The sequence below is a fragment of the Bos javanicus genome, chromosome 3 (assembly GCF_032452875.1).
Source record: "Bos javanicus breed banteng chromosome 3, ARS-OSU_banteng_1.0, whole genome shotgun sequence".
Classification (NCBI taxonomy): Eukaryota; Metazoa; Chordata; class Mammalia; order Artiodactyla; family Bovidae; genus Bos; species Bos javanicus.
The window spans coordinates 23,587,534-23,614,096 of NC_083870.1; the positions used below are offsets into that span (position 1 = coordinate 23,587,534).

General features: G+C 39.3%; 1 protein-coding gene and 1 pseudogene across 3 annotated transcripts in view; one reads left to right on the forward strand and one right to left on the reverse strand.

Moving 5' to 3' along the window:
- NOTCH2 (notch receptor 2) overlaps nucleotides 1–26,563 on the forward strand; it is a 174,470-nt gene that overhangs the window by 81,087 nt on the left and 66,820 nt on the right. For 2 of the 3 annotated variants that reach the window (XM_061409410.1, XM_061409419.1), the window contains 2 exons: nucleotides 1,634–1,969; nucleotides 12,091–12,213. In XM_061409410.1, coding sequence (XP_061265394.1) covers nucleotides 1,634–1,969; nucleotides 12,091–12,213 — 459 coding nt within the window. Of the gene's footprint in view, nucleotides 1–1,633; nucleotides 1,970–11,870; nucleotides 11,950–12,090; nucleotides 12,214–26,563 lie in introns of those variants that run through there. The other variant, XM_061409427.1, reaches the window with a different exon arrangement.
- LOC133243048 (ubiquitin-conjugating enzyme E2 D3-like) lies at nucleotides 22,515–22,959 on the reverse strand (annotated as a pseudogene).

A 26,563-nucleotide genomic window follows, 5' to 3' on the forward strand; every position in this document is an offset into this window, starting at 1 on the left:
CTTGGTAGTCCTCAGGGTGCTAATCATCTTTATACATCTGCCACTTTCATCTACCACTTTAGGAACCACCACAGGTCAAGCTCACCCTTTTAGTTTTGGGATAGCTCACTACCCTACCTCATCAGACCTTATGAGCTCACCTCACTCATAGATGAAAAAAACAGAGGCAGAAGGTTAGTGCTTGTACAAAACGTATATGGGAAACCAAGGTCAGCAACCTTCTTGTTTCAGTTGTAGGCAAATACTCTGAAATACACTGTTGGCAGAAGTAACCATTTTTATCTGTTCTCCACTGTAGGTAAGTACTCTCAGTAGAATGAAGGAAAATAGGGAGAAAAATGAAGGTGCCTTCACTCTGTCTTCCCTGAGGTATACATGCTGTACCTAGATTTTTTTTTCCCCTTTTCCCTTTGATTTGATATTCCTGGTAGACAGAGAGTACTTTTGTGTACTCGTGTGTCACCTCTCTCTCCCTTTTAGAGAATCTGTCATGGCTCTTACTTGCTTTTCTATGTGGAGGTGGGGTCAAAGATTTGAATGTTTACCTAGACAACCAATTGGAGTATTAACACATTCAGGAGATTCTCAGATCTTCAGTTTTGAAAAAACTCGAACTCATGAAAATAGAAAGCCACGTGAATACTGAATTTACTAGTAGCATAGAAGTAGTTTTTTTCCCTCTCTCTCTCTCTACCTCAGAGAATCTGTTTTGATTCCTTGAGATTGAACACTGTCTTCCTGATTCTTTCTAGCGCTTTCCTACCTGAGAGAGTCCACAAGAATTGCCTTTCTAGATCTTTATTCTTATGACAGCTTCTAGTTTTTTTCATGTTTAAGAAGCCAGAGATTCTTCATCTTCTTCAAACACATCCAGCACTATTTTTGTCAAGACCACAATTAACAAGATGTTTCCCGGAATACGTGTGCATGTGTGTTGTGTTTAAGGGAAGCAGAAGTCATATTGACTTGTTTTTATCATCTAAGAGGTCTGTTTAGTCACAGTGTATTGTGGAAAATATCAGTACATTTTATTTTCATTCAAAAGACATGATTCGAGAGCCTACTCTAGGGATCGGAGCCCTGCTAGTGTGACAGGTGACATAATAAAAGAAAACAGCAAACTTGGGGTATGTGTTTGCATGTGTACGGGTGTGTATGTGAGGGAAAGAGAGGGGTTGGGGGCTTGGGTACCTGGGTGGAGCATTAAGGATGACTTTATGGCAGTGGTGACTTATGAGTAGAATTATCAAGACAGTGCAGCCCACTGGGTGAACAACAAGGAAGACAGCCTTCCAAACAGAGGAGTATCTTAGGCAGAAACAAAGAGGTGTGAGACACTAGGTGGATCCAGACCCTTCTGTGCTGCAGGGATTCTTGTAGGCTTCCTGCGATTTAGCTACAGTCACTCCTGTGCTCCACTGAGTCTTTGTGTCTCAGCTAAGGGCCCTGGAGAGTGCTCCTGTCAGATGAACTTGGGGAGGCTCTGATACAGGCTTCCTGTACAGTTCAGAGAGCTTAGGGATTCTCCACGCAATGGCTTCCTTACGTCACCTGTTGGGTGGGAGATGTGGGGTGGGATGGGCTGACACCCATTTCTGTGGGCAGTTTCTTACTTCTGTTATCTTTCCTGTAGGTAAACTGTGCCAGTGGACTGATGCCTGCCTGTCCCACCCCTGTGCAAACGGAAGTACCTGTACCACTATGGCCAACCAGTTCTCCTGCACATGCCTTGCAGGCTTCACAGGGCAGAAATGTGAGACTGATGTCAATGAGTGTGACATTCCAGGACAGTGCCAGCACGGTGGCACCTGCCTCAACCTCCCGGGCTCCTATCAGTGCCAGTGCCCCCAGGGCTTCACAGGCCAGCACTGCGACAGTCCCTACGTGCCCTGCTCACCCTCCCCCTGTGTCAACGGAGGTACCTGCCGGCAGACCGGTGACTTTACCTTTGAGTGCAGTTGCCTTCCAGGTAAGGAGTCCCCCTAGTGTCCTGGCTTGGGGGATGCACATCCAGCAGGAAGGAAGGGGATGGGGTGTGGTTCAGTGTTCCTTGAGGAAGTATCCTTCCCAGCAGGGAAAAGGGGAAGTGAGAATGTTGTGTGGGGTGGTTTGCTGGTGAGAGAGGAGTTTTATGGGCCCAGTGTGGTCCATAAACTGAGCAGGGGGTAATTTAACATGTCAGAGTTTATGATGATGAGTGACTTGGAAATTGTTTATTGTCCTTTTTGGAGGAACAGTGAGAAATAAGAGAAACAGAGCTCTGGGAAAAGATTGATAAGTCTAGAATGGAAAGGAACATAAGGAGAATTAGACATTGAAAAATTTAATGTGTGATTGATAAAATGCTTCAAACTGAATTGATAGTAATACTAGATAATCAACTTTCTTATATGCTTTTACCTCTGATGGAATAATGGATTATTTTACTAGTTACTTGATTGCACCCCCCCTACTCTTTTATAATTTTCTTTGAAATTCTGGTCTTTAGAACCCTCTCTAACTTTGGGGTAACCCTACCCAGACTTGAAGCTGGAGACTTTTGCAGCTGGCGTGGTGGTGGTGCTCTGTTAATGAGTGAGCAGTTTTTGATGAGTGCTAATAGATGATGTTTGGCACAACGACACATAACCCAAGATAGAAGCAAAAGAGGAGTAATGTGTGGGAACTTGGGGCCCGTTGTTCCGTAGGATGGAAAAAGGAGCGAGGCTGGCCAGTTCACTAAACTCCCTATAAAACTGATGAGGAGGCCGAAAACTGAGAATTTTGACTGAGAACAGAGCACAAGTGGCTGGAACAGATGAATTACTAAGCAACAAAGATTCTGTTTTTATACAAATATCCTTAGTGCAAAAACAAAAGAAGGAAAAACCGTAGGGAGGGAATAACGTGCTGAGTAAGCAGAATTGCCTCAAAAAGCTGTTTCAGCTACTCTTTTGAAGTAGGAATCTTAGATTCTGGTGTTGTGGATATGGGTCACATGTAATGGGATCGTGTGTTTTCTCTTTTGGGGATTAAAGGTCATACGTTGGTCTTCAGGATAAAAGCAAATGGCAATTTATTCATTTCATTCAGTTAAAATTTTTTGGCTGCCCACTATGTTCTAGGCACCATCCTATGTACTTGGAATACGCAATACAAGACACTGCCACGTAATAGGAAGAGATACCACTTAACCAGAAGCCGTGAAAACAAGCTGCTTAATTGCCTTGCTTTCAGTTTCTCTTTCGGTGAAGAATAGATACTGCTGTCATTTTATACACTAAGTATTTATTTACCTAATATTACTGTCATCCACATTATCTTTTAGAAGGAATAACTAAAAGGTGTCTTTCTTCATTCCTGCTTTTGTTTGCATTTTAAGGGTTAAAAGAAGGAAACAGAAATGTAAACAATTTAATTTTGTGAATATTCTAATAGTCTGGCATTCTAATAGCCTAAGTGGCTAGTAATTGAGGTTAGTGCAATTTATTGCTGACCACTAAACATGTCTTTTAGTTTCAAGAAAATTAGTTTTAATAGTTGCCTAGGACAGGAGGTTGATTTGGCAGCAAAGTACTAACGGGAAGTTAGAGAAGTCAATAAAGGAAGTTTTTAGCTGGGAGCGAGTGATTATTCACTCCCATAGCCTCTGCATTGTTATCCATTAGCCACGATAAGAACCTTAGGGAATTCTGAGAGTGTGTCCAGGAAAGGATCTGTCAAACCAGAATAGTATCTCCTCCTTGAGAAAGGAAATAACCAGGGATTCCACAGCTAGAGGCTGCCAGGGCTGGTGGGATGGAGTAAGGACGTCTTGGCTGTCTCTTACACTCCACTTATAGTTTAAAGCAAGGCTTTTTTTTTTTTTTTCTTTAATATACTGATGAAGTGTGTGTATGTGTGTGTGTTTGGGATTGGGATCAGGGTGCAAGGCTGGGGGCAGAAGATTTGGCAAAGAGCAAACTAACATTTATTTAATGCCTTTTATAAGTCAGGCACTGTGCCAGGTACTTCTGCAGCCATTGGCTCTATTACACAAAATCCTTGGAGACAGGTATTATTGTTCAAGTTTTCCCAGGTGAAACAACTCAAGTTTTGAGATGTGAAGCAATTTACCCAAAGTTGTACAGATGACATGTGGTTAGGCCGAGTCCTGAAATCCAGGCAGGTTATTTCCAAATGTTAACTTCTTGTCTGCCCCTGAAGGTGCTTTGAAATGTCTAAGACTTTTTGTTAAATGTTTAGGGATGTGTGGGTTAAAAAAAGTAGGTTCATGTTAAAATAAAAAGGAGATACTTTTAATTATGATCGATAGTATTTGTTATACACCAGCCTGTGTATGGGCTTCCCAGGTAGCCCAGTAGTATAGAATTTGCCTGCCGATGAAGAAGACACAAGAGATGCAGGTTTGATCCCCTAGAGTAGGAAATGGCAACCTGCTCCAGCATTCTTGCCTAGAAAATTCCATGGACAGGGGAGCCTAGTGGGCTATAGTCTGTGGGGTTGCAAAGATTCGGATATGACTGAGTGACTGAGCACATGCCTACAGGCTGTGTATGGCATCATGCAGATATCTAAAAATAGTAAAGTAGGCTAGTTGCTGCCTTTCAGGGTCTCATGATCTGAAACAGATGATGTCAGCTTGGACAATATATAGAAGGAAATTAAAAAAGAATTAAAAACAATAGATATGCAATAACACTGTGAATAAATATATATTTATACAATGTGTAAGATTTTATGCTCATTGTTTTTATGTCCCAGGTGGAGTTTGCAAAGTATTAACTTTATTTCCACATAGAGAAATAATGCCTGGAGATGATTTTCTTTTACAGAGTCCTTTTTATAATGCAATACTATTCTCCCGTCCCTCCTGCATTGCCCGCAACACTAGTCAAGAGACTAAAATGTTACTTAAAATAGCAATCACTATCTCAATGTAAACAGCACCCTTATTTGAAGAGAATCATTATTTCCATTCTAAAGATGGGGAAACCAAGCCAGTGACAGGTAAAGTCACTTTTGTCCAGGTTCTGCAGTTCTCAGATGGCTGCTTCCCACCACATTTCAAATCTTGTCAGTTTTAACTGAAGCCTGCCCTGATCGCCCTATTTCAGATTGTAACCTTTCCCTTCTGCCTTCATCTCTGGCCTTGGTCTACCTTTTCTTTTCTTTTTTGGTAACGCTTGTCATCATCTTACTGTATAATTTTCACTATATAATTTAGCTCATTATGTCTATTGTTTATTGTCTGTCTTTCCAAATTTTTCTGCCTCTTCTCCTCTCCAGAGTAAAAGCTAGGATCTCTGTTTTTGTTTGGTGATGTATCCCAAGCACCTGGAAACCGTGACAGGTATATACTAGGCACACATAAAGTCAGTCTACCTTCTGACTTTACAGGCCAAGGTTAGTATAGGATGGTAGTACTGAGAGCACAGTTTTGGTTTTCTTATTTTCTTCCTGGTAACATACCTGCTAGACTTAGTCTAGCTTCTCCTTCTGTACTGGTTTACACTAGTACTGAGTAAAAAGAATTGGAGTTCTTTTCAACTCTAAAACTCAGTGAACCCCACATAAGTTAGTGATTATATTTGAATGGTTATAACATAGTTCTTTTCCTGCAAAGGGCACTATAGTTACTGAGATGATTTTAGTATTAAGATTGATGGGGGGAATTAAAACTGTAAATATGACTCATCCTGAGTAATAAAGAAAGAAATGTTTCTCAATAGAGGGAAGAAAAAAGGAATATATTCAAGAGGGAGTTGATAGAATGAAATCAAGGAACTGTATTTCATCTTCTCCTTGATTCAGCAACTGTTAATAACCCAGATCTTTCATAAACTACCGTTAGGTAAAGATTTTAGCAGAAACTGTAAGGAGGAGTACTCAGCTAGAATAATTTTAGCTAAAGAACAAAATAGAAGATACATTCTTGAATCACTGACTCCCAATGTTTTAGGGTTTATGAGTTAAGCTGGTTGTATGCCTGTGGATATAGTAAGAAGTAGCAGTGTGCTGTTTGCATCTCCTGGCTTTGCCTGCGAGTTCACAGTTGGACTGGACAATCCCTGATGGACTTTCCCTTTTTCTTTCTCTCCTGTACCTCCTTATTCCTTTATGATTTTTAAACTTCATAAAAAGCTGCCCAATCTGTTCTCTCCAAACAAAGAAGGTTTATCCTTTGTAAATCACCCCTGTACTTTACAGGCTTGATTATATGTAATATCCCTATATCATTAAAATAAAGCTTAGCCACATTCTGTGGCTTTTGTGTCTGCTCTGCAGTTGCTGAGCTTAAAAACTCTTAGAAATAATTCCCCCTTGCATTCTCATATGCACAAGGCATGTGACGTTCTCTGGGGTATTATACTAATCATATTCTGGCAGATTTCTCTGGAGCAGATGCAGAAATTATCATACCATTTTGCAGGGCGCATTCTTTTAGCCCCTTTAGTTTGGGCCCTGAGTCCAGTTTTTCTTGATGTTCCTTCAAGTTTTTCCTGTCCTCCCATGCTTGACAGTTTTGCCCCTGCTATCTCTTCAGCCTTCTATCACTTACTTCCCCCTCCCACCCTGCCTTTTTGTTTAGAATTTATTCCTTGTGATGTGCCAAAGGCATCTATTTCACTGAAATGCCTTCTGTATTCCCCACCCCTGGGAGGACTAGAGACTCTCTCGAGATCTTTCGCAACCTATGTACCTCTAGCACAACACTTATTAAACTACCTGTTCTTCCTTTCCGGTAGACACTCTCATCTTAATTACCTGCCCCCCGCCCCCCGCCCCCAGTATCCAACCTCGTGCCTGGCACAAATTGAGACTCAGTGAATATTTGACAAATGAATGAATTGGATGTGATACAGAAGAGCATTCCTATATTCTGCAATTTAAAAAAAGTTTGGAAGTTATTTCTTTTGAATCCCTTTACTCATTTCTCTGACTTCTTAGGAGGTAAAGTTAGGAAAGTAGAGCTTATTTGGAAGATACAGAGGGAGATGGGTAGGAACAGCAGCCTGGGTGGGTGGTGGGGCTAAAATTCATGGGCCACGCATGGGGTCAGTGAGCTCACTGGGGCCCATTCAGAGGATGGATGAAGTGTGCCAGGGAAACCAGTGGGATGGAATTGGGACCAATTTGCTCTTTTAACAGGCTTCTTTCCAGAGGGCAGGGAGAGAAGGTAGCCTGTAGCTGTTTACCTTTGGTGCCTTTGTCCAGTTCCAGGTATCCCTGGGTTTTCTTCACTCTCTTATCCCTGTGCACGGAAGCTCTTCCTGAGGACCTTCAGCCTGGCCTGGGAGGATCCCAGTTGTGTCATCTCAGCTTCCCCTTTCTGCTCTCCTCTTTGAGCCTCTGCACCAAGTCTTTCCACCATCACACCTCCTAGGGAATAAAAATGAAAAGATATGGAAGCTCTCTTGAGAGATGCTGGTATCTGTGTGGGATGACAAGTTCAAAAGACACTTTTCTGCTCCCCACCCTCCCTGTCATCATTTATCAGTTACGTGGCCCGTGGTTTTATTACAGCACAGTCTTAAAAATGTTCCTTCTGAGTTTAATTTCTTTCTTTTTGGCCTTTTAAGGATGTGAGTTGGCTTCGAGCAGCAGACTCCTTTTAGTACAGTCATGTGAGCCTTTCCATAAGTCGGCTACACCCATCCCACCCACAGGTCTGGAGACTTGTCTGCTTCCCTTTCCCTTAAAACCTTAAAACATTTTAAAGAAGTGATTGCACTGTAACTTATTCATTGAAGCCACATCCATCCTCTGCACCCCCTTACCCCTACTTTGCGTAGACTTTTTATAAGAATTTGCTGGTTATTTCCAAAAAGAGCCCTGTATCTCTATTTTTAAAGCATAAATCCTGTCTTAATTTTCGAGGAGAACTAATTTGGCTAGAGTTTTCTCAGATATGGGAACTTTTGACTCAACGTCAGTTTTTCAGATTTTTGGAAGAGAACTTTGGGGTCCCAGAGACCATACTGACCAAATCTAGGTAAAGTTTCTGGTTTAGGACTGGCTCCTGCCTCCTAGCCATGTACAGTAAGTCAGCCGTGTGCCCCTTCTTCATCTGTAACATAAAAGGATTAGAGTAGATAATCTCTAAGAGATGCTTTGATCCCACTGACATATAATAAACACAGTGCATCAGGCATTGTTTTAAGTGCTTTTCCTTCAAATATAACAGTTTTATTGAGATACAATTTACATACCATATAATTTTCTTTTAAAGCACACTGTTCAGTGGTTTTGAGTATATTTACAGATATATGTAACCATTACCACAAAAAATTTTAGCTCATTTTTATATGACTTCAAAAGAAACTTTGTTCCCATTAGCAGTCACTCCCTAACCTCCCCACCCCCCTCCCCTGACCCCCACCCCAACTCCCTCCCAGCACTAGGCAATTACTCATCTACTGTCTCTATAGAGCTGTCTATTCTGGACATTTCATATAAATGGGAACACATAGTATGCTTCTTGTGTATGCATTATATTCCATTATATGGATTTACCACTTTGTATTTATCTATTCATCACGAAATAGACATTTGGGCTGCTTCTGCTTTTTTTTTTTTGACAATTAAGAATAATGTTGCTCTGAACATTCTTGTACAAGTCTTTGAATGGGCATATATTTTCCATTTCTTTTTGGTTTTACTTATGAGAGGAATTGCTGGGTGGTATGGTAACCCTATTTAATCTTTTCGGGACTGCCAGACTATATCCCATAGTGGCTGCATTATTTTATTAATACCTTCCAACCAGCAGTGTATAAGGATTTCCAATTTCTCCATTACCTCACCAGCACTTGTTGCTATCTGTCTTTTAAATTATAGCCATTCTAGTGGGTGTGAAGTGATAGCTTATTGTGGTCATGATTTGCATTTTCCTGATGGCTGATGCTGAGCATCATTTCATGTGCTTACTGGCCTTTTGTGTATCTTCCTTGGAGAAATGTCTATTTAGCGCCTTTACCCATTTTATAACTGGATTATTTGTATTATTATGGATATTGTATTTTAATATTGTTGTAAGAGTTCTTTGTATCTCCTAGATATATGATTTGCAAATATTTTCTCCCTTTCTGTGAACTGTCTTTTTACTTTCTTGATTGGGTTTCTTTGAAACCCAGGTGGTTTTAATTTTGATTAATTCCAAACTGTCAGTTTTTTCTTTTGTGACTTGCTTTTGGTCATGTGTAAGACATCTCTATCTAGCCCAGGTCTCAAAGATTTCCTCCTATGTTTTATCCTAAGAATCTTATCATTTTAACTCATACATTTTTGAGTTCATTTTTGTTTATGGGATGAGGAAGGAATCCAACTTTATTCTTTTGCATCTAGATATTCAGTTGTTCCAGCACAGTTTGTTAAATTGTTGGTTTTTTTTTTTTCTGTCTAACTCATTTAATCATTAAAACAACCTTTCAGGTAGGTCCTGTTAATTAGTCAAGAGAGGAAAGAAAGTTTAAGTATTAAGCATATATAATATCTTGCCCATGTTCACTCTTCTACTGCATGGAAAGTGTGAGAATTGAATCTAGGCAGTTTAACCCAGAGGCCATGCTTCAACCATGAGTTAACTCTTTCACCTATTTGCCTTTCTGCCTAAATAACTACATAGTGACAGGTAAGAACTATCTCAAAAATAGTGATGAAAAGAAAACATCTTATTTCTTATATGTTATGTTGAAATGTTTCAGCTTTCTTAATTTGTCTGTGGTTGGTGAATTCTGTTCATTGTAACACTGGCTAATATAAATTCAAATAGTTTGGCTACAAAGGCTTCATCACCTCTTTGACACCTTATCCAACCATATTTAGTTTTGGTCACCAGGGAGATCAAGTTGGAATGGCCAGTATCAGTTCTAGGACACCACCAAACCACAGGGGTTTCTAACAGTGGTGGGCCAGGACCCTTTATTTCTCTCCCACATTCTGAAAGTATCTAACTTTTCCAAAGAATGTTTCCATTTAAGAGCACTAGACTAGAAACAGAGACTGCAGTTGTTGTTCAGGGACTGTACTTTGTGGATCTATAGATTTGCTCTCACTTTATCATAATATTGGGTGGACTTAAGCAGTTCAGCATTTATTGACTCCATCCATTTGTAAGATTGTCATATGATTAAACAGATATATGAGTGCATGCTAAGTCACTTCATTCATGTCTGACTCTTTGTGACCCTGTTGACTGTAACCTGCGAGGCTTCTCTGTCCATGGGACTTTCTGGGCGGGAACACTGGAGTGGGTTGCCATTTCCTTCTCCAGGTGATCTTTCCAACCCAGGGATCAAACCCTCGTCTCTTATGTCTCCTGCACTGGCAGGCGGATACTTTACCACTAACAGCACCTGGGAAGCCCAGAAGATATTTGAGTAATATGATTAATTTTTTAAAAATCTGAGTCTATAAATGTTTTCATAGTCTTTCTCAAGCTTACTTAATGACTCATCTGCTTGCATGGACTTCTTACCAAATACTGGAGAAATAGAATTCTCTTCAGTCAAGCATTCAATTATCTCCATTTTCTACAAAGTGATTTCCTTTGGTCTCTGGGTAATTTTTTTGGTTACTTGGTTCATACTCATGCACATGACTGCGACTGTATTCAGAGAAACCAGCTGTGTTCCAGTGTAACAGAGCAGATGTAGAACGCCACAGTAGCTTGTGCAAAGGAATGAAGAAAGCAAGGCGTGATTGATGTCTGCCCACTCACCAGACTGCAGTGTCCTGAAAGCAGGAACTCGTTCTTTTATTTAACTATACCGGTGCCAATATAAGACCCAATATGTGTTTTGAGTAGTAAAAGAGAGAAACTTAAGGGACATTCTGAAGAGGCCAAATACTTAGTTATATGTATTTCAAATAAGGGAATGTTCAGTAAACTTCCTCTCTTGTCTTAAAGCTGATAGTCTTCCATTTTAATAGTTAAGAGATTTGGTAGGAAGGAAAGAGAACACATGTACACCCGTGTCGGATGCATGTTGATATATGACAAAACCAATACAATATTGTAAAGTAAAAAAAAAAATAAATAAATAAATAAAAGAAAAAAGCCCAATGTATAAATTATATAGGACTTCCCTGGTGGCTCAGATGGTAAAGCATCTGCCTATGATGCGGGAGACCCGGGTTCAATCCCTCGGTTGGGAAGATCTCTTGGAGAAGGATATGGCAACCCACTCCAGTATTCTTGCCTGGAAAATCCCGTGGACAGAGAGGCTACAGTCCATGGGGTCACAAAGAGTCAGACACGACTAAATGACTTCACTCACTCATAAATTATATAGGGGAACATGCTATGGGCAATTAGGGTGAAGTTTGATGTGGTATTTTCATTTTTAATAAAAGGGAAAAGTCAAGAGGAAGGAAGCAGTGCTATAAGTGTGGAAAGGAGGATGAACAATTTGAAGAATTGTCAAGTTTAGTTAGTAATAATGCCACTCCATATTCAGATAGCTTTTTATATTTATATTGTGTTATACTTACGATGTGGCACTTATAACAACCTTGAAAGACAGGCTGGGCAGGTGCAGCCAGACTTATTTTACAGATGAGGAAGCTACTTTAGAGCTTATAATTACCAAGTATTAAATGGCTTATAAGCAGTGAGGTTAGAACTTGACCCTTATCTTCAGACTTTCAGTTCAGTATTTTTTTTATGTCTCCCTATTCTCCCCCATGATTTTCCCAAGAAAAAAACAAAAAGAAATTTAAATTTAATTAGGTGATCTTTTATTTGTTCTTCCCATTAATCTAGCATGGAGCTGGGGAAAATCTAATGCCCTTTTTTTTAGAACCAGCTGTCCCGAGTAGACATTTATCTTCACTGGGATTTTATTTCATGAAAACACTTTGAAATACTTGTGAGGTAACTATGAAGGCATGTCTTTGGCACAGTGATTCGTTTTAACTGTCTATGCATGAGGCAAGAAAAGACAGAAGATGGGGGATTTTTATATGGTGAGTCTTGGGTTGACCATCTGCTGTCTGTTGAACTGTAATAATGAAGTCAGTCTGTTCTGATGACCATATCCTGTGGAGAAGAACAGATCACATCATCTCTATGAGAATTTATCATTTCCTTTAATCTTCTCTTACTAGGTTTTGAAGGAGTCACCTGTGAGCGGAATATAGATGACTGTCCTAACCACAAGTGTCAGAATGGAGGGGTTTGTGTGGATGGGGTCAATACCTACAACTGCCGCTGTCCCCCTCAGTGGACAGGTATGTATGGTGTGACAAACCTTTCGGAATGGGGCATGGGTCAGTAAGCAGAGGCAGGTTGTTGTTGAAGTGGGCCCCTTGTACAAGAGTGTCTGTGCTACGTCACTGGGTCTAGTGCTAACTGCATACGTCCCCCTATGTTCACTTAAAGAAATATTCTCACGGACATTTATTGGGCAGATGTTCTGAACTCAGTACCGTGCTAAGTGCTGTAGGACAGCTGTCCCTAACCTTTCCAGCACCAGAGACTGGAAGATCTCTGGTGAAGTTTTTCCCATGAACCAGAAGTGGGAGAAGGATGGTTTGGGGATGATTCAAGCATATTGCATTTATTGTGCACTTTATTTCTATTATTATTACATCAGCTCCACCTCACATTTTCAGACATTAGATCTCGGAGGTTGGGGACCTTACTGTAGAAAATAGGAGAAAGAGCGTTACTGAAAGACTCTGAAGTTATTATCTGGCAAAGCAACACACTGCCTGGAACATAGTAGATGCTCATTAAATATCTGAGAGGAAAAGAACATCATTAAATGCAAAAATATAAATATTCTTACCATATACAAACAAACAGGGTTAACTGTGTGAGATAATAGATGTGTTAACTGATCTTATTTTGGTAATCATTTCATATAAATATGTCTATCAAATCATCATGTATATACTGCTTAAACTTACATATATGTTATATGTTAAATATAGCTCAATAAGGCTGGAAAAGGAAAAGAAACTACAACTTGCCACGTTTCAATGTAGTATCAATGAATATTCTAAATTATATGAAAAGATATTAGAATACTCTTTCTTCTGCTCTTCTGTTATCAAGCTAAAAAAACCCTGAAAATAAGTTGTACAGACTGGAAAAGTTCAGAGCTTATTGTCTGTACACAGAAATCTATCTCTTCTTATTCTTATGACATACTTATGCAGACGGTTGGGCACATCCTCTTGAAGACATTATTTTTATGACACTTGTCTACATTTCTATATTTTCCTTTTTTTGTATCCTTTTTTGCACATAGATTCTTCTGCCTTCGACATTAGAAGAGTAGATTTGCTTAAATTGACAACCATCTGGAAGTTTATAATGTTGTCTTCTCTTCTTATTTTTGAAATTGAGTCTGTATAGACATTTAGTTCCAATTTCTGTTTGTATGTATTTATCTAACTGAAACTGGAGACAAGAACTGATTAAGCAATTAAGAACTGGGCCTTTTGGAGAGAAGTTGTTTGATTTAATATGGAAACCCAAGAACAAGCTAATGTTATTAGGAAGAAGTTATAGTACCAGCAAAGGATTGTGCCCAGCAAAGAAGTCCAGATCTTGTATTGCTGTTGTTACTACCTGATATTCTTCAGCATCTCCAAATTGCCTTCCCTCATCTGCAGCAGCTAATTATTTAGAGTACTCTTTAGAGCTGTAGCCTATGAATAGAAAAAGACTAAAAGGATTTAGAACTCCAGTAACATGATTTCCTGGAAGGGCTTTTCTGCTTTTAATCCCCAAACTGTCTATTTAAAAAAATACTTTCCCACTGGGTTTCCCTAAAGTTGGACTTCCCCTAGAATTTCTTCTTGGTATCTTGATCCTAGGACTTCACTCCCAACGCTCTGGTCTTGCTGTCATATTATCTCTTCTCTTCAGATTTTGCCATTTCTGTGTTTTTTTTTTTTTTCCATAGGCCATTTTTTTTCAACTTAAAAAGATTACTCTGTGATGACCTAATGGGAGGGAAATCCAAAAGAGAGGGGTTTATATATATATATATATCTGATTCACTTTGCTGTAGGGCAGAAACTAATATGCTATACTCCAATAAAAATTAATTAAAAATAAATAGAAAAGATTACTGTAAAGTTAATTATGTGACAAATAGTAACTGGAAATATTTAATTTTTCTCTTTTTAATGATCCTCCCAGAAGTATTAGGCAGGATGAGATATATGTTAGGAACTTGACCTCATTCTAAGTCTCTCCCTTGCCCTGCGGGAGAGAGTTGCTCTGTGTGGTACCAAGGCTCCTGATGCCAATGAAGATTAAATGATAATTGTGATTTCATTGTTGATTTTTCTTTGATACCACAAATACCCTTTGAGTTCCTGCTTTGATATTAATGAGGAAAGCTCAATCTTGGGGAAAGGTTTCCTAGTGAAATTATAGTTTGCCAAAATTTCTTCCCCCAGGTTGTTTAATAGATACCTTTTGTCCCTATGAAAGTCCTTAAGAGATATTTCTTGTTTCATGTATTTTTGTATTGTTTTTCTAGAAGGGATGGCAGAAATGATAAATATGTTTGGTGTGTCAGTATTTATTTCTTCTGACCTGCTGTCATAAGGTACCCTTAGTCTTTGGTTTCCTACCAGTTTCCTTCCTCTTTTCACTGATGTCAATTTTGATTGCCAGTGACAACCTTGTTTTTTTGTTTGTACCACATCCTATGTCTTCATTCGTACCATTTCCTTTTTAATATTTATTTGTTTATTCACTTTTGCCTGTGCTGGGTCTTTGTTGCTGCATGGGCTTTTTTCTTTTTTTATTTGCATTTCTTTTTTTTTTTTTTTTCTAATTTTATTTTATTTTTAAACTTTACACAATTGTATTAGTTTTGCCAAACATCAAAATGAATCCGCCACAGGTATACATGTGTTCCCCATCCTGAACCCTCCTCCCTCCTCCCTCCCCACACCATCCCTCTGGGTCGTCCCAGTGCTCTAGCCCCAAGCATCCTTGGGCTTTTTTCTAGTTGCCACGAGCGGGATATACTCTTTAGTTACAGTGCACGGGCTTTTCACTGCAGTGGTTTCTCTTGTTACGGAGCACAGACTCTAGGGCGTGTGGGTGCAGTAGTTGCAATGCCAGGCTCTGGAGCACTGGCTCAATAGTTGTGGCACCAGGGCTTAGTTGCTCTGTGGCATGTGGGATCTTCCTGGACCAGGGATCGAACTGTGTCTCCTGCATTGGCAAACAGATTCTTTACCAGTGAGCCGCCAGGGAAGCCCCACACCATTTCTTGTCTCTAGATTCCCTTCTCCACTCCTTTCCCTATAGTCCTCACCAGTTTTGGCTGCCAGGAGCAGATCAAATGGTTAACTTCTTCAGGAAGCCCCCCATGCCCTATCTCTAGGTTAAGCTAAGTGTTACCTTCTGGGCTCCCTTACTACCCCCTACATTTCTCTGTGATAATGCTCACTGCATTAATATTGGCATTATTCTAGGCTTGAGGTAATGGAATGGGGTCATTGAACTGTTGATGACAGCAGATACTAGAGCTTTTTACAGATCTTTGCTGTCAGTAGCATATAGCTGAGCTCCTCATTATCCCAGCCCCAACATCATTCTAAGAGTAGAAAAATTTGGGATTGTAGGGTTCCTATTTATATTGGTATTAGAGCTATAAATAAACTCACATAAGTATTTTCTGCTTTGTCAAAATTAAAGAAATTAATGTGGCTGGGGGCTGAGAGTTAACTGATGCTTATTAGCACCTAAATAATGTGCTGATTACAATATTTTATTTTGTGTAATCTTTGCAATAACTGTATGAAGGGTAGAGTTTTAGCTATTCTTTTTACAGATGGTAATAGATATTCAGAAGGGTTAAACAGTTTACTCATGGGTCATAGTGGTTGGATTAGGGTTTGAATCTAGGCTTGTTGAACTCCAAGTCTGTGCTCAAATCTATGGTCTTTTTTTTTTAAACTACAGATTGACTGACTCTATGAGTTATCTTTAAAAATATTTTTACTAAGGGCTTGAGTCTTTTTTAATGGATTGAACATTTAATTTATAGTTTTATTATTCTACGTAGGATATTCTGATTTGTTCTTTCTGTGTGTGTGTGTGTTCCTGGTTACTTAGAGATTAGAAGTTAATATTAAGTAAATGTTTTATATTCAATCTGGTGGCTTTTTCATTATATTTCAAAGGCTTATTGCAACTTTGTTCAGAATTCCTTTTACAATTTTCAGCTGCAGAGTTGAGGTATGAACTGTTTGTCTGGCTTTTGACAAAATTGAGAAGGAAGGGTTGGAGCCAGCTAAGAGAGGAAATTTAGTTGCCAGCTATCTGGAAAAAAAAAAAAAAAGGATGGAATTGTGTAGTTAAAAAAACCTAGGTATCAGTTTGAAGTAAATGGAGATTTGGGAATTGGCCACATTTTTAATGAGAAGAGCCTGATAGGTACCATGTTATTTTCATAAGTTCACCTACAAAGAAGGCTTTGATCTTTTGTAGCAAGTTCTAGACTTCAAGATGACCAGAAATTTTTTCCAAGTCTGCTCATGGTTTGATTTGGAATAAATGAGTCATGTTGCCTTTCTTCAGAAGCTTTTATTTACTGTTCACAGAACCGCTATCTCTTAGTTTCTTATTGAGGTTTTGGGAAAATAAATGGTGCAGTTAAAAGCTTTTCGAGCTTTTCATTTATTTAGCAGACAGTTATCACATAAGACATTTCAGGTCCATGCTGTTTGATATGGTAGCCACTAGCCACATCTTGCCGTTGAGTATCTGAAATATGACTGGTCCAGACTGAGAAGTACCTCAACTGTAAAACACTTGATTTTGAAGACTCAGTATGAAAAAAAAGGTAAAATGTCTCGCAAATAATGTTTTAAATATTGATTAGATGCTAAAATGATAATGTTTCAAATACATTGAGTTAGATAAGATATAATATTTAAATTAATTTTACCTTGTTTTCCTTTAAGTTCTACCAGAAAATTTTAAATGACATCTGTATCTCTTGTGATAGTTCTATTTAACAGCATTCCTTTGATGCAGAGAGGTTCTATGTAGAAGCATCCTCTTTGATCCTGAGTGGCAGAGGGATGGACATGAAACTATCCTCAAGGGGCCCTTATATTGGCTGCACTATGGGGAAAGTAGGTTGGTTTCCAAGTCAGGTGTGGACAGTCCAAGCTCTGTCCAGAGCCCTTTTACCTGACATGTTGTCTAGAATAGTACTAATTTCTACCTACAAAGGTTACTACTGTTCCAGACAAACTAAAGTCCAGGTGGAAGAAATTGATGTTGGGCAAATGGTTTACTTTTTAAAATAGGAATCTTGTTACAGAGGTAAGTCAGTAGTTAGATGTTTCTTTAGGAAGTAGAAGTTTACCTAAGAATTTGATGAAACCTGAGCACAAATATCTATACTGTTACTGTATTTGGCTCCAAGCCATCTTACGAGAGCAATTCTGCTCTGGCAGATATCCATTTAAGAAAAAAAAAAGTTATAAAAGGCCCCCAAATTAATCGAAGCAGTGTAGACTAATGTTTTGTCTACATAGGTTGTTATTTGAATTTTCCTTTAAAGGTTCATTTCCTTCAGAATTAAAGTTGACTCTAAACTCAACTCACGAATTCCTCTCTGGCAGCTTTTGGTTTTGGGTTCACTCCTAGGGCAGACGTGATTTATTTTCCTGTGCTTGTTATTAACCCAGAAATGTAATTTCAACTTGGGCTTGGAATCGTGCTTTGGGACACTAAGCAGAAGTGAACAATGGAAGTTAGGTGGACACGAGTCAAATAAAACCGACCACATTTTCTCTCGGCTCTCCTTTATGGCTTGATGAGCCCAAAGTGTTAGTTAAGATTCCCTTTGCTGTCAGTTGCTCCAACTTCAGGAAAAAATTTTTGGCATGAATCAGAAAGTATACATACTGCCAGAGATGGTGTCTGGGAATGGAGTCTTTTCATGGTATATTTTTATTTAAAAATCAGTGCTCCAAAGCTGTTCTCCAGAATAAGGCTTTTCTCCAAACTAGTTTTCTGTGTTTTTAATACTATAGAAATGGAGCTTTTTGGTTGAGAGTGGAAACTAAGTATATTGGGGACTGCAGACATTTTTTTCATTTATATTCTGCATGGAGGAATGGAAAAATGCATCTCCCATTACAATTTATCTGCTGTCAACTTGATTGTGGGGACTTGAAATTAAGCCTGGTTTTTGGAATCTGCTTCTCCTCCCAATTTCAGTGTGCTATCAGTTGGGCAGACTGCCAAGAGTGCTAACCTGAAGCACTTTCATCCCAGAGGTCTCAGAGCTGATTAATAGTCATGTTAGTGGGAACAGGGCTGAGTCGTTACTATGAGCCAACACAAAATGCAAGGGGTGAGACTGAGGGATCTTTTCTGTCTTCATGTCCATGACTCATTGTCTGACTTTTGCTCGATCCCAGAAAAAATCCAGTTTTTACTTCATGACTTTTCAAGCCCTTGGTTGTAAGGTAGCTTCAATAACAGGTATTTGTTGAATAACTAACAGTTATATCCAATACACTATGCTAGATGCCATAAGAGACACAAAGAAGAAATAAATCAATTCCTCTCTTTGATAAATGGTCACATTCACTAGAAAAAAATAAGAAAGTCTACACATAGCCACAATAGAAGTTAATAAGTAGGAGTGATCATGAGTTTGAAAGAAGCATGGATAGGATTTGTGGACCATCTAAGTACTTGGTTGGGTTAGGGGGAAGATTGAGAAGAGCTAATATCTATTTTTAAATGTGAGTAATGGGAGAATATGGAGACTTTTGACAGAGATAAGGAAATAGGCTACATTTTCTTAGGATGATGATGAGTTTGAAGTGAGTTTTCCAAGTGAAAATGTTCATCAGTAAGACCTAGGCAATCAAAATAGAGGTAGGGGTTAGAGATTCAGATTTTGAGACTTATTTTTGGTTGCCTGGGAAGTCTGTAAGGAAGGTGTGTGGGCTGAGAAGGCCAGAGGGTTTGGACCTGTTTGGATCTTAATTCTACACTTCAGAAGTGAGGAAAAGGATCTAAAGAAGGAAGGTGAGAGAAGGGAGGACTGAGAGTTCAGAAGAAGCTCTGCCATTACAGCATCACTGAGTCAGGAGTGCATTTTAAGACTGTGCCTTTGACTCAAAACTAATACAATTATGTAAAGTTTAAAAATAAAATAAAATAAAAAAGACTGTGCCTTTGACTCAACTCTATGTGCCTCTGTTACAGCACCTGCAATATTATACTGATCTTACTTGTTTATATACTTACCCCACATAATACACTCTTAGCCTCTAGAGAATTAGGAACCTGTCTTACTTATTTTGGCATTTCCAAGACCAATTTTAACAAATGTTGATAATTGAAAGAATGGCAACCAGGGGACTCAAATATTAATGTTAATTGCAGAGAGTTAGTCAGAATTTTTGAAGTCTTTAGAAATCTTCTAAAATGGAGTTTCTCTGTAAAGGAGAGAAGAAAGCCAGATTGCAAGAGGTTAGAGAGAAACATGGGTGTTGAGGGAGGAGTAAAGGGAGAAGTAGAATAGATCACTTATTCAAGGTTTTGTAGAGGTAAAAAAGGGGAGGGGGAGGGAGGAAGAGAGAGAGGAGTACTGGGCAGTAGCTTCAGGGGACAGAAACTTCATTCATGTGACCAAGCCTAGAACCTTGGCTAGACTAAGAATTAAGGCAGCTAGCCAGGGGTTGGTTAATGAAGTGGGTTATTTAGGAGTGCTTTACTCTTTCCAGGGCTTTCCTAGTGGCTCAGACAGTAAAGAATCCACTTGCAATGCAGGAGACCCTGGGTTCAATCCCTGGGTCAGGAAAAGCCCCTGGAGAAGGGGATGGCTACCCACTCCAGTATTCCTGCCTGGAGAATCCCACTGACAGAGGAGCCTGGTGGGCTACAGTCCATGGGGTCACAAAGAGTCAGACACGACCGAGGAACTAACACTTTCACTTTTCATTTTACTCTTTCAAGTTTTAGTGGGAAAGATTAGGTGAACTGATTGTTGGGAATGGGAAAGAAGGGTGATTGAAAGTTATAGTCAGAGAGTGGGAGTACCGATTTGGGATCTTGGAGTTGGAACAATGAGTATCTTCTAATGAGATCCAGAGCATGAGTCTGTTTGTGATAATGAGTAGATGTGGAGGTCTGTAGAGTTGAGCAAAGTGAGAACTCTTGGCTTTGGTGACCTTATTGGTCCTCAACCCAGATGTTGATTTCATGGGAGATGGGAGAGCAAAGAATGAGAAGATAAACCATGTGTTTAAGTAATTCAAGGAAGTAGAAATTAGTCCATGAAGACAGTAGAGGTGAAATGATTTAAATTATATATCATGTTTACTCAGTTGCTTCAGTCTTGTGACCCTATGGACTGTAGCCTACCAGGCTTCTCTGTCCGTGGGTTCTCCAGGAAGAATACTGGAATAGGATGCCATGCCCTCTTCCAGGGGATCTTCCCAACCCAGGGATTGAACTCACGATGCATGTTCTGCATCCCTTGCATTGCAGATGGATTCTTTACCCACTGAGCTACCTGGGAAGCCCATATAATGTTTAGTGCTTTTTAGATTTTAAAAGGTATACATGTTTAGAATAATTTGGATTTGAATCTATTTTTCTGCTTTTCTCTATCCAAAATGAAACTATATCCTCTTTTGTAAGGTAAGGAATGAGCATACTTTTACTTCTTTTAATCTCTTAACTCTCCAGATTTTGTTATAGGATCTGGGATTTTAAAACTTATAGTATTATTATTACTCAAACTTAAAGTCTTACTCATGTTCTTTAACATAACTGTATTCATACTGTTTTAAAATTCAATTTATAAGACTTTAGACTTAGTTATATGTGTAATTTGTTCTGTGTTAACTAGTAGTGCACTTATATCACAGCCTTCTTACAGAGCTCATGAATATTTGAAAAATATTTTTTAACTTAGTTGCCTTCATACACAAATGGCATCATGTATAGATATTGAACTCTTGGGTCACAAATTATATTCTTATGAAGTTCCTAGACATTATTCCTTTGCTTCTTGTAGTGAGTATTATAGAGAAGTCCAATGTCTTTTATTCTCTGTCTCCCTCTCTCTCTCTCCTCCTCCTTTAAAATCAGAACTTTAACCAATATTGGTATAGGCATGTTTCCTGTCATTTTTTTCCTAGTCTTTTTTTGAGTTCTTTGGCTCTGCAAACTTAGGTTCAGTCTCATCTCAGAAAAGATTGTTTCTCATTTGTTTTTGTGTCTTTAGGAATACCTTTACAGTAGGTCTTCATTCTTCCCCAGAGCTAAAATCTTTTCTCTCGGTATTTTAATCTTTTTTCCTTTGCATTTCATAAGAGCTTCTTAAGCTTTTTTTTTTTGGCAGAACTGATTTGTTTTTCTTCTTTGTCAGTTCTGTTGTTTTCAGTTGCCAATTCTGATTTGTATTTGAACTGCATTCTTATTTTCTGATAATATTTACTCATTTTGTCTAGGTCCTCTCTATTTCTGCCTTTCTCTCAGCCTGCCCCATTTTATCAGAGTATCTTAATTTCTTTTGAAAGATTGTAGAAACTGTACACATACACTGCATGTTTATAAAATTTTTGAGAATATAGAACCAATCCTTTCTATAATGTACTCGTTTCAGGAAGTGTGTATTTTTCACTTGTGTGCTTTTCATCTGCATTTCACGTGGTGTATCTACATCTTTTATATTGCACATGTTCTAATGAACACCAGGTGGTTGTTTGTTTGGCTTACTCATTCTGCTCATTAGTAATGCCTTGCCATAAATAGAGTAGTTTGATTCTCTTTGGAATCCCTGGTATAGTTAGTTTCTACTTCCAGGGAGGTGAGGGGCTCTTTCTGCATAAATTGTTAACAGCCCAGCAGCCCAAAATGGTGGGAGAAAGCCAGAGTGTGTATTTTTCCTCCTAGCAGGAATACAGAAGCCTAGTACCATTTTTTTCTCTGGGTAGAGAAGCTTCTGTGCCAGGCGTCAGTTCTCCATACAGTGGCTAAGCCTGGTTACTCTTTGGTGCTGTTGCATCTGGAATTTGCTCCAAAAGCACCACAGACTTTTTTGATGCTATAGAGACCACAGGAGCCCTGGGACTCCTCAGTGCTTTAAATTGCTATTGACCTGGAATGGTGGGATGGAGTTCAGTCCATTCTTCCCACAGGAGCAAGGTGGGCTTTCTGACACAAATTGGATCATGTTATTTCTTTGCTTGAAATGATTCAGTGGGTCCCCCTTGTCTTTGGATACAGTTCCAAGGCTCTGCACATAACTACCTGTCCAACCTCATCTCCACTGATACGTGCTTTATAATTAAACCACGGTGGGTTTTTTCATTGCCTCAGGTGAGCCATATTTTACCTTCTATTCAAACTTGTACACATACACTTCCTTCTGCCCGAAGTACCCCCACACCATCCTCCTACATTCCTACACAAACTGGTTAACATGTAGAGTCTTTGTCTCTCTCTCTCTTTCAACAGTAATTTACAATTTATTCAGCTGTAATGTACTTATTCTGACTTTAAGGTGGTATCACATGGCATACTTTTGGGTCCATTCCAGAGATTCCTGAGGTCACTGTTGTATTTATCTCTGTCATTTTATAGATTTGTGCAGTCCCTGGCACTCGGGAGTTATCTGGGTTTGGAAGACATAGCATTGAACCAATGGATAAAAAAAGAACTTCAGAAACAGTTGAAGCAGGAGGACATTGTGATCTTAGAATATCAATACATATGCTGCTATTACTGTTAATATTTGGATGATAAATTCTTGTAAATGCAACTTTAGGTGGTTTGAAGGTGGAATCTGTAGGAATATGAATTTTCAAAACACACACAAAAATACTGCCTTGATGCAGGCTGCCATTAGGCCGTAATCTTGGCTTAATCATCCCCCACTTGAACTGCAGGACATAGGTCTTCTGTGTTCTCTTGCTCTGTGGTCCTAAGGCAACATGTGTGTATTACTGCCCTTCTCACCCTCTATTATAATTATTTGATTGGTTGTAAAACCCTCTTTTGTCTGTATATTCTGGGTAGAATCCACAACTGCTTGTTTACCAGTTTGTATAGGTCAGGCCTGGCACATAATTTATACATATTTGTTGAATGAATGAATGGAGCATTAAATTTTCTCATTGTTCTGGCCCAACATCATGTCTCCAAATTCAGGGCTATCACCGGGTCCTGGCAGGGTCTCTTCTTCCCTGAGATACGTTAGTATCTTTCTTCATCATGGACCAGGTTTGTGCCGTCTGTAAATATGGACTAATTTTGTATGAGAGGATTACATTTGACTATCATTGTAAGCACTCATCACAGTGTCTAGTACCTAGAAATAGCTGAATAAGTCTATTTTTACTATTTGAAGCCAGTAGCACCACTAGGAAATAAAAGAGTGGCTCTTTGCTTGTTTACCTTCATGCAGATGGAGGCAACTGGAAGAGGAGGGTTGCTTGCCTACTGGGATGTAGTCTTTAGGGAAACCTTAGGTTTCAATTGAAGAAGTAAGGTACTCCAACAATGTAGAGTCACCTCGAGATATAGTTGAAGGATTAAGGTCAAAAGGTCAGATAAATTTGGTGTGATATAAACGAGTTTAGCAGCTAAGGAAGAGAGTGGAATGAGAGACATGTATATTGATGAGGGGATGTAGATAAGGGGATGATGAAAACTTTGACAGTATAAGTAGAATAGAGACACCCTGTTCTAGGAATAGGCGTCGAAAGATGACTATTGAGTTTAGAATGATCTGAGTGAGGGGGAAAAGAGCAAATAAAATTCATTTAAACAAATATTTTGATTACTTCTCAAGAAATACTATTAGCAAGGCACTATGCTAAGGGCTAAGGGTTCACTGCTGAAGTAAATGGTACCACCCATTTCTCCGTGGAACTTGGAGCATGTGTCTAGCATATGTTTAGTGAGGAACACAGGCATAAAGCATGTAATTATCTGTAAGATTTTGAACTGTAATGAATATCTGGTGGGAAAAGTAGAGGTTATTTGGAGAACATATTAACAGGCAGAACTATCTGAGTTTGGAGTCAGCATGTACTGTCTTTCAGCTGTGGACAGTGGGTATGAATTATTAGGGCATCATTGAGCCTAAAATGCTCCAGGTGCAGGGTCCTGGACAAAGACCCATAGTGGGAAAAGATTGTTATCATGTTTAGAAATGATGAAAATAAAAAGCCGGAGTATCCAACACTAGTCATATTTCAAGGGGAAAGACTGGAGTGATAGGCAGAAAATGTAGAAAAGATTTAGAATTTTATCCTAAGAGTAATGGCTTGCCTCAGAGGGTTTGAACAGGCAAATGGCACAAGGTCAAGCTGGTGATTCTTTAGATACCGTATTGATCACGATGCAGGGAAACCAGGCTTTTGAGGAGTCTGGCAAAGATGATGGTGTCTAGGGTTAGCAGGAACATTCACTGAGACTCTTGCATTTATGTGCATGTGTATCTCCTATGCCTACTATACCTACAGGATCTTGTTAGACGCTTGTCACCCCAGCCTCTTAGGCACATCTGTGAGCTTGTACATTAGTGCACGCACACAGTCTCTCATCAGGCAGACCCTGTAGACTCCAGTGTTTGTACAAAATGTTTCACCCATCTTTAGCCCTGGGACGTTGAAGAACAGCCAAGCTTGTCCTCTGCCCTTTCACTTCAGGAGAGGAATGGAAAATCTGCTGTGTGTAGAGGAGAAGGTTTGTAGGACAGAGGTTAAAAGAATGCCCTGCTATGATAGGAAGAGATGAAACTCCACACCTCAGGAGCCTGGGCGACTGCTGGCTGGGAGGATATATTGGAGACCAGACTCTCTTGATTTAACCGAAGAAAAGGAGGTAGAGGGTCAGGGCAAGGGTCAACCAAGCTCATTTTTTACATGTTGTTCATATGGTGACTGTTGCAAATGAGAACTGACCCTTAACAGGGCCACTGATGTGGTAAAAGTTTTTCCCACACACTTCACACTTGAGAGATGACTAGGAAGGGCCAGGGCTTCTTCCAGAAGTGCTAAGGCTCAGTGATCATTTCTTTTCTTTCCTTTCCGCCCTTCCTCCTCTTGTTTCCCAGTCACTTGTAACTCAAGTCAGATTGATGTTTTATTTGTGGTGTCTTGAGAAAACCATAGTGAGCTGTTTGTATCCTCACGTGTTGCAGCTCATAAAATGGTGTCTTGTCTGGTGGTCCTCAGTGCACATGGCCAGAACTTGATGCTAGTGAGGCTCAGGTCAGTTTCCACTTCAGTACAGTCCTGTTGGGTTCACTCTATTTTCTGCCACACGTGCTGCTCATAGTCTTACTCATTCATCCTTTGCTTTTAAAACCATAGATGGCGGCAGTAAGAAAAGATCATTATGAAAGTGACCCCACTCCTACAAAATCAATATAGTGTACTCTTTTTTCTTGTTTTCCTTTTATAAAATAAATTTATTTTTTGATTGAAGTATAGTACATTTACAATTTTGTGTCAATTTCTGCTGTACAGCAAAGTGTTACAGTTGTACATATGTATACATTCTTTTCTAAATTCTTTCTCATTATGGTTTATCATAGGATAATTCAATATATTATATTCAATGCCCTGTATTATAGTAGAACCTTGTTTTTTATCCATCCTGTGTATAATAGTTTGCATCTGTTAACCTCAGACTCCCTCCCCCACCCGCCTTCCCTTTGCCAATCACGAGTCTGTTCTCTGTATCTGCGAGTCTGTTTCTGTTTTGTAGGTAGGTTGATTTGTGTCTTATTTGTAATTGAAGTGTAGTTGACCTACAATATCATTTTGGTTTCAGGTGTAGAGCACAGCAATTCAGTTATATATGTGTGTGTATATATATGTATACATATATATATATATATACACACACATACACAGACACACATGTATATATTCTTCTTCAGATTCTCTTCCTGTATAGGTTATTACAAAATATTGAGTGCAGTTCTTTGTGCCATACAGTAGGTCCTTGACATCACTAATTATAGAGAAATGCAAGTCAGAACTATAGTGAGGTACCACTTCACACCAGTCAGAATAGCCATCATAAAAAGTCCACAAATAATAAATGCTGGGAGGGTATGGAGGAAAAGGAACCTCCTCCTGGTGGTTCAGATGGTAAAGCATCTGCCTACAATGCAGGAGACCCAGGTTCAATCCCTGGGTTGGGAAGATCCTCTGGAGAAGGAAATGGCAACCCACTCCAGTACTCTTGCCTGGAAAATCCTATGGACAGAGGAGCATTGTAGGCTACAGTCCATGGGGTCGCAAAGAGTCAGACACGACTGAGCGACCTCACTTCTTTCTTATACTGTTGGTAGGAATGTAAATTGGTACAGCAGCTGTGGAGAAGAGTATGGAGTTCCTTAAAGAACTGAAACTAGAGCTACCATATGATCCAGCAGTCCCACTCCTGGCCACATATTCAGAGAAAACCATAATTTGAAGAGATACATGCACCCCAGTGCTCATTGCAGTACTATTTACTATACCTAAGACATGGAAACAGCTTAAATGTCCATCAGCAGAGGAATGGATAAAGAAGATGTGGCACATATATACAATGGGC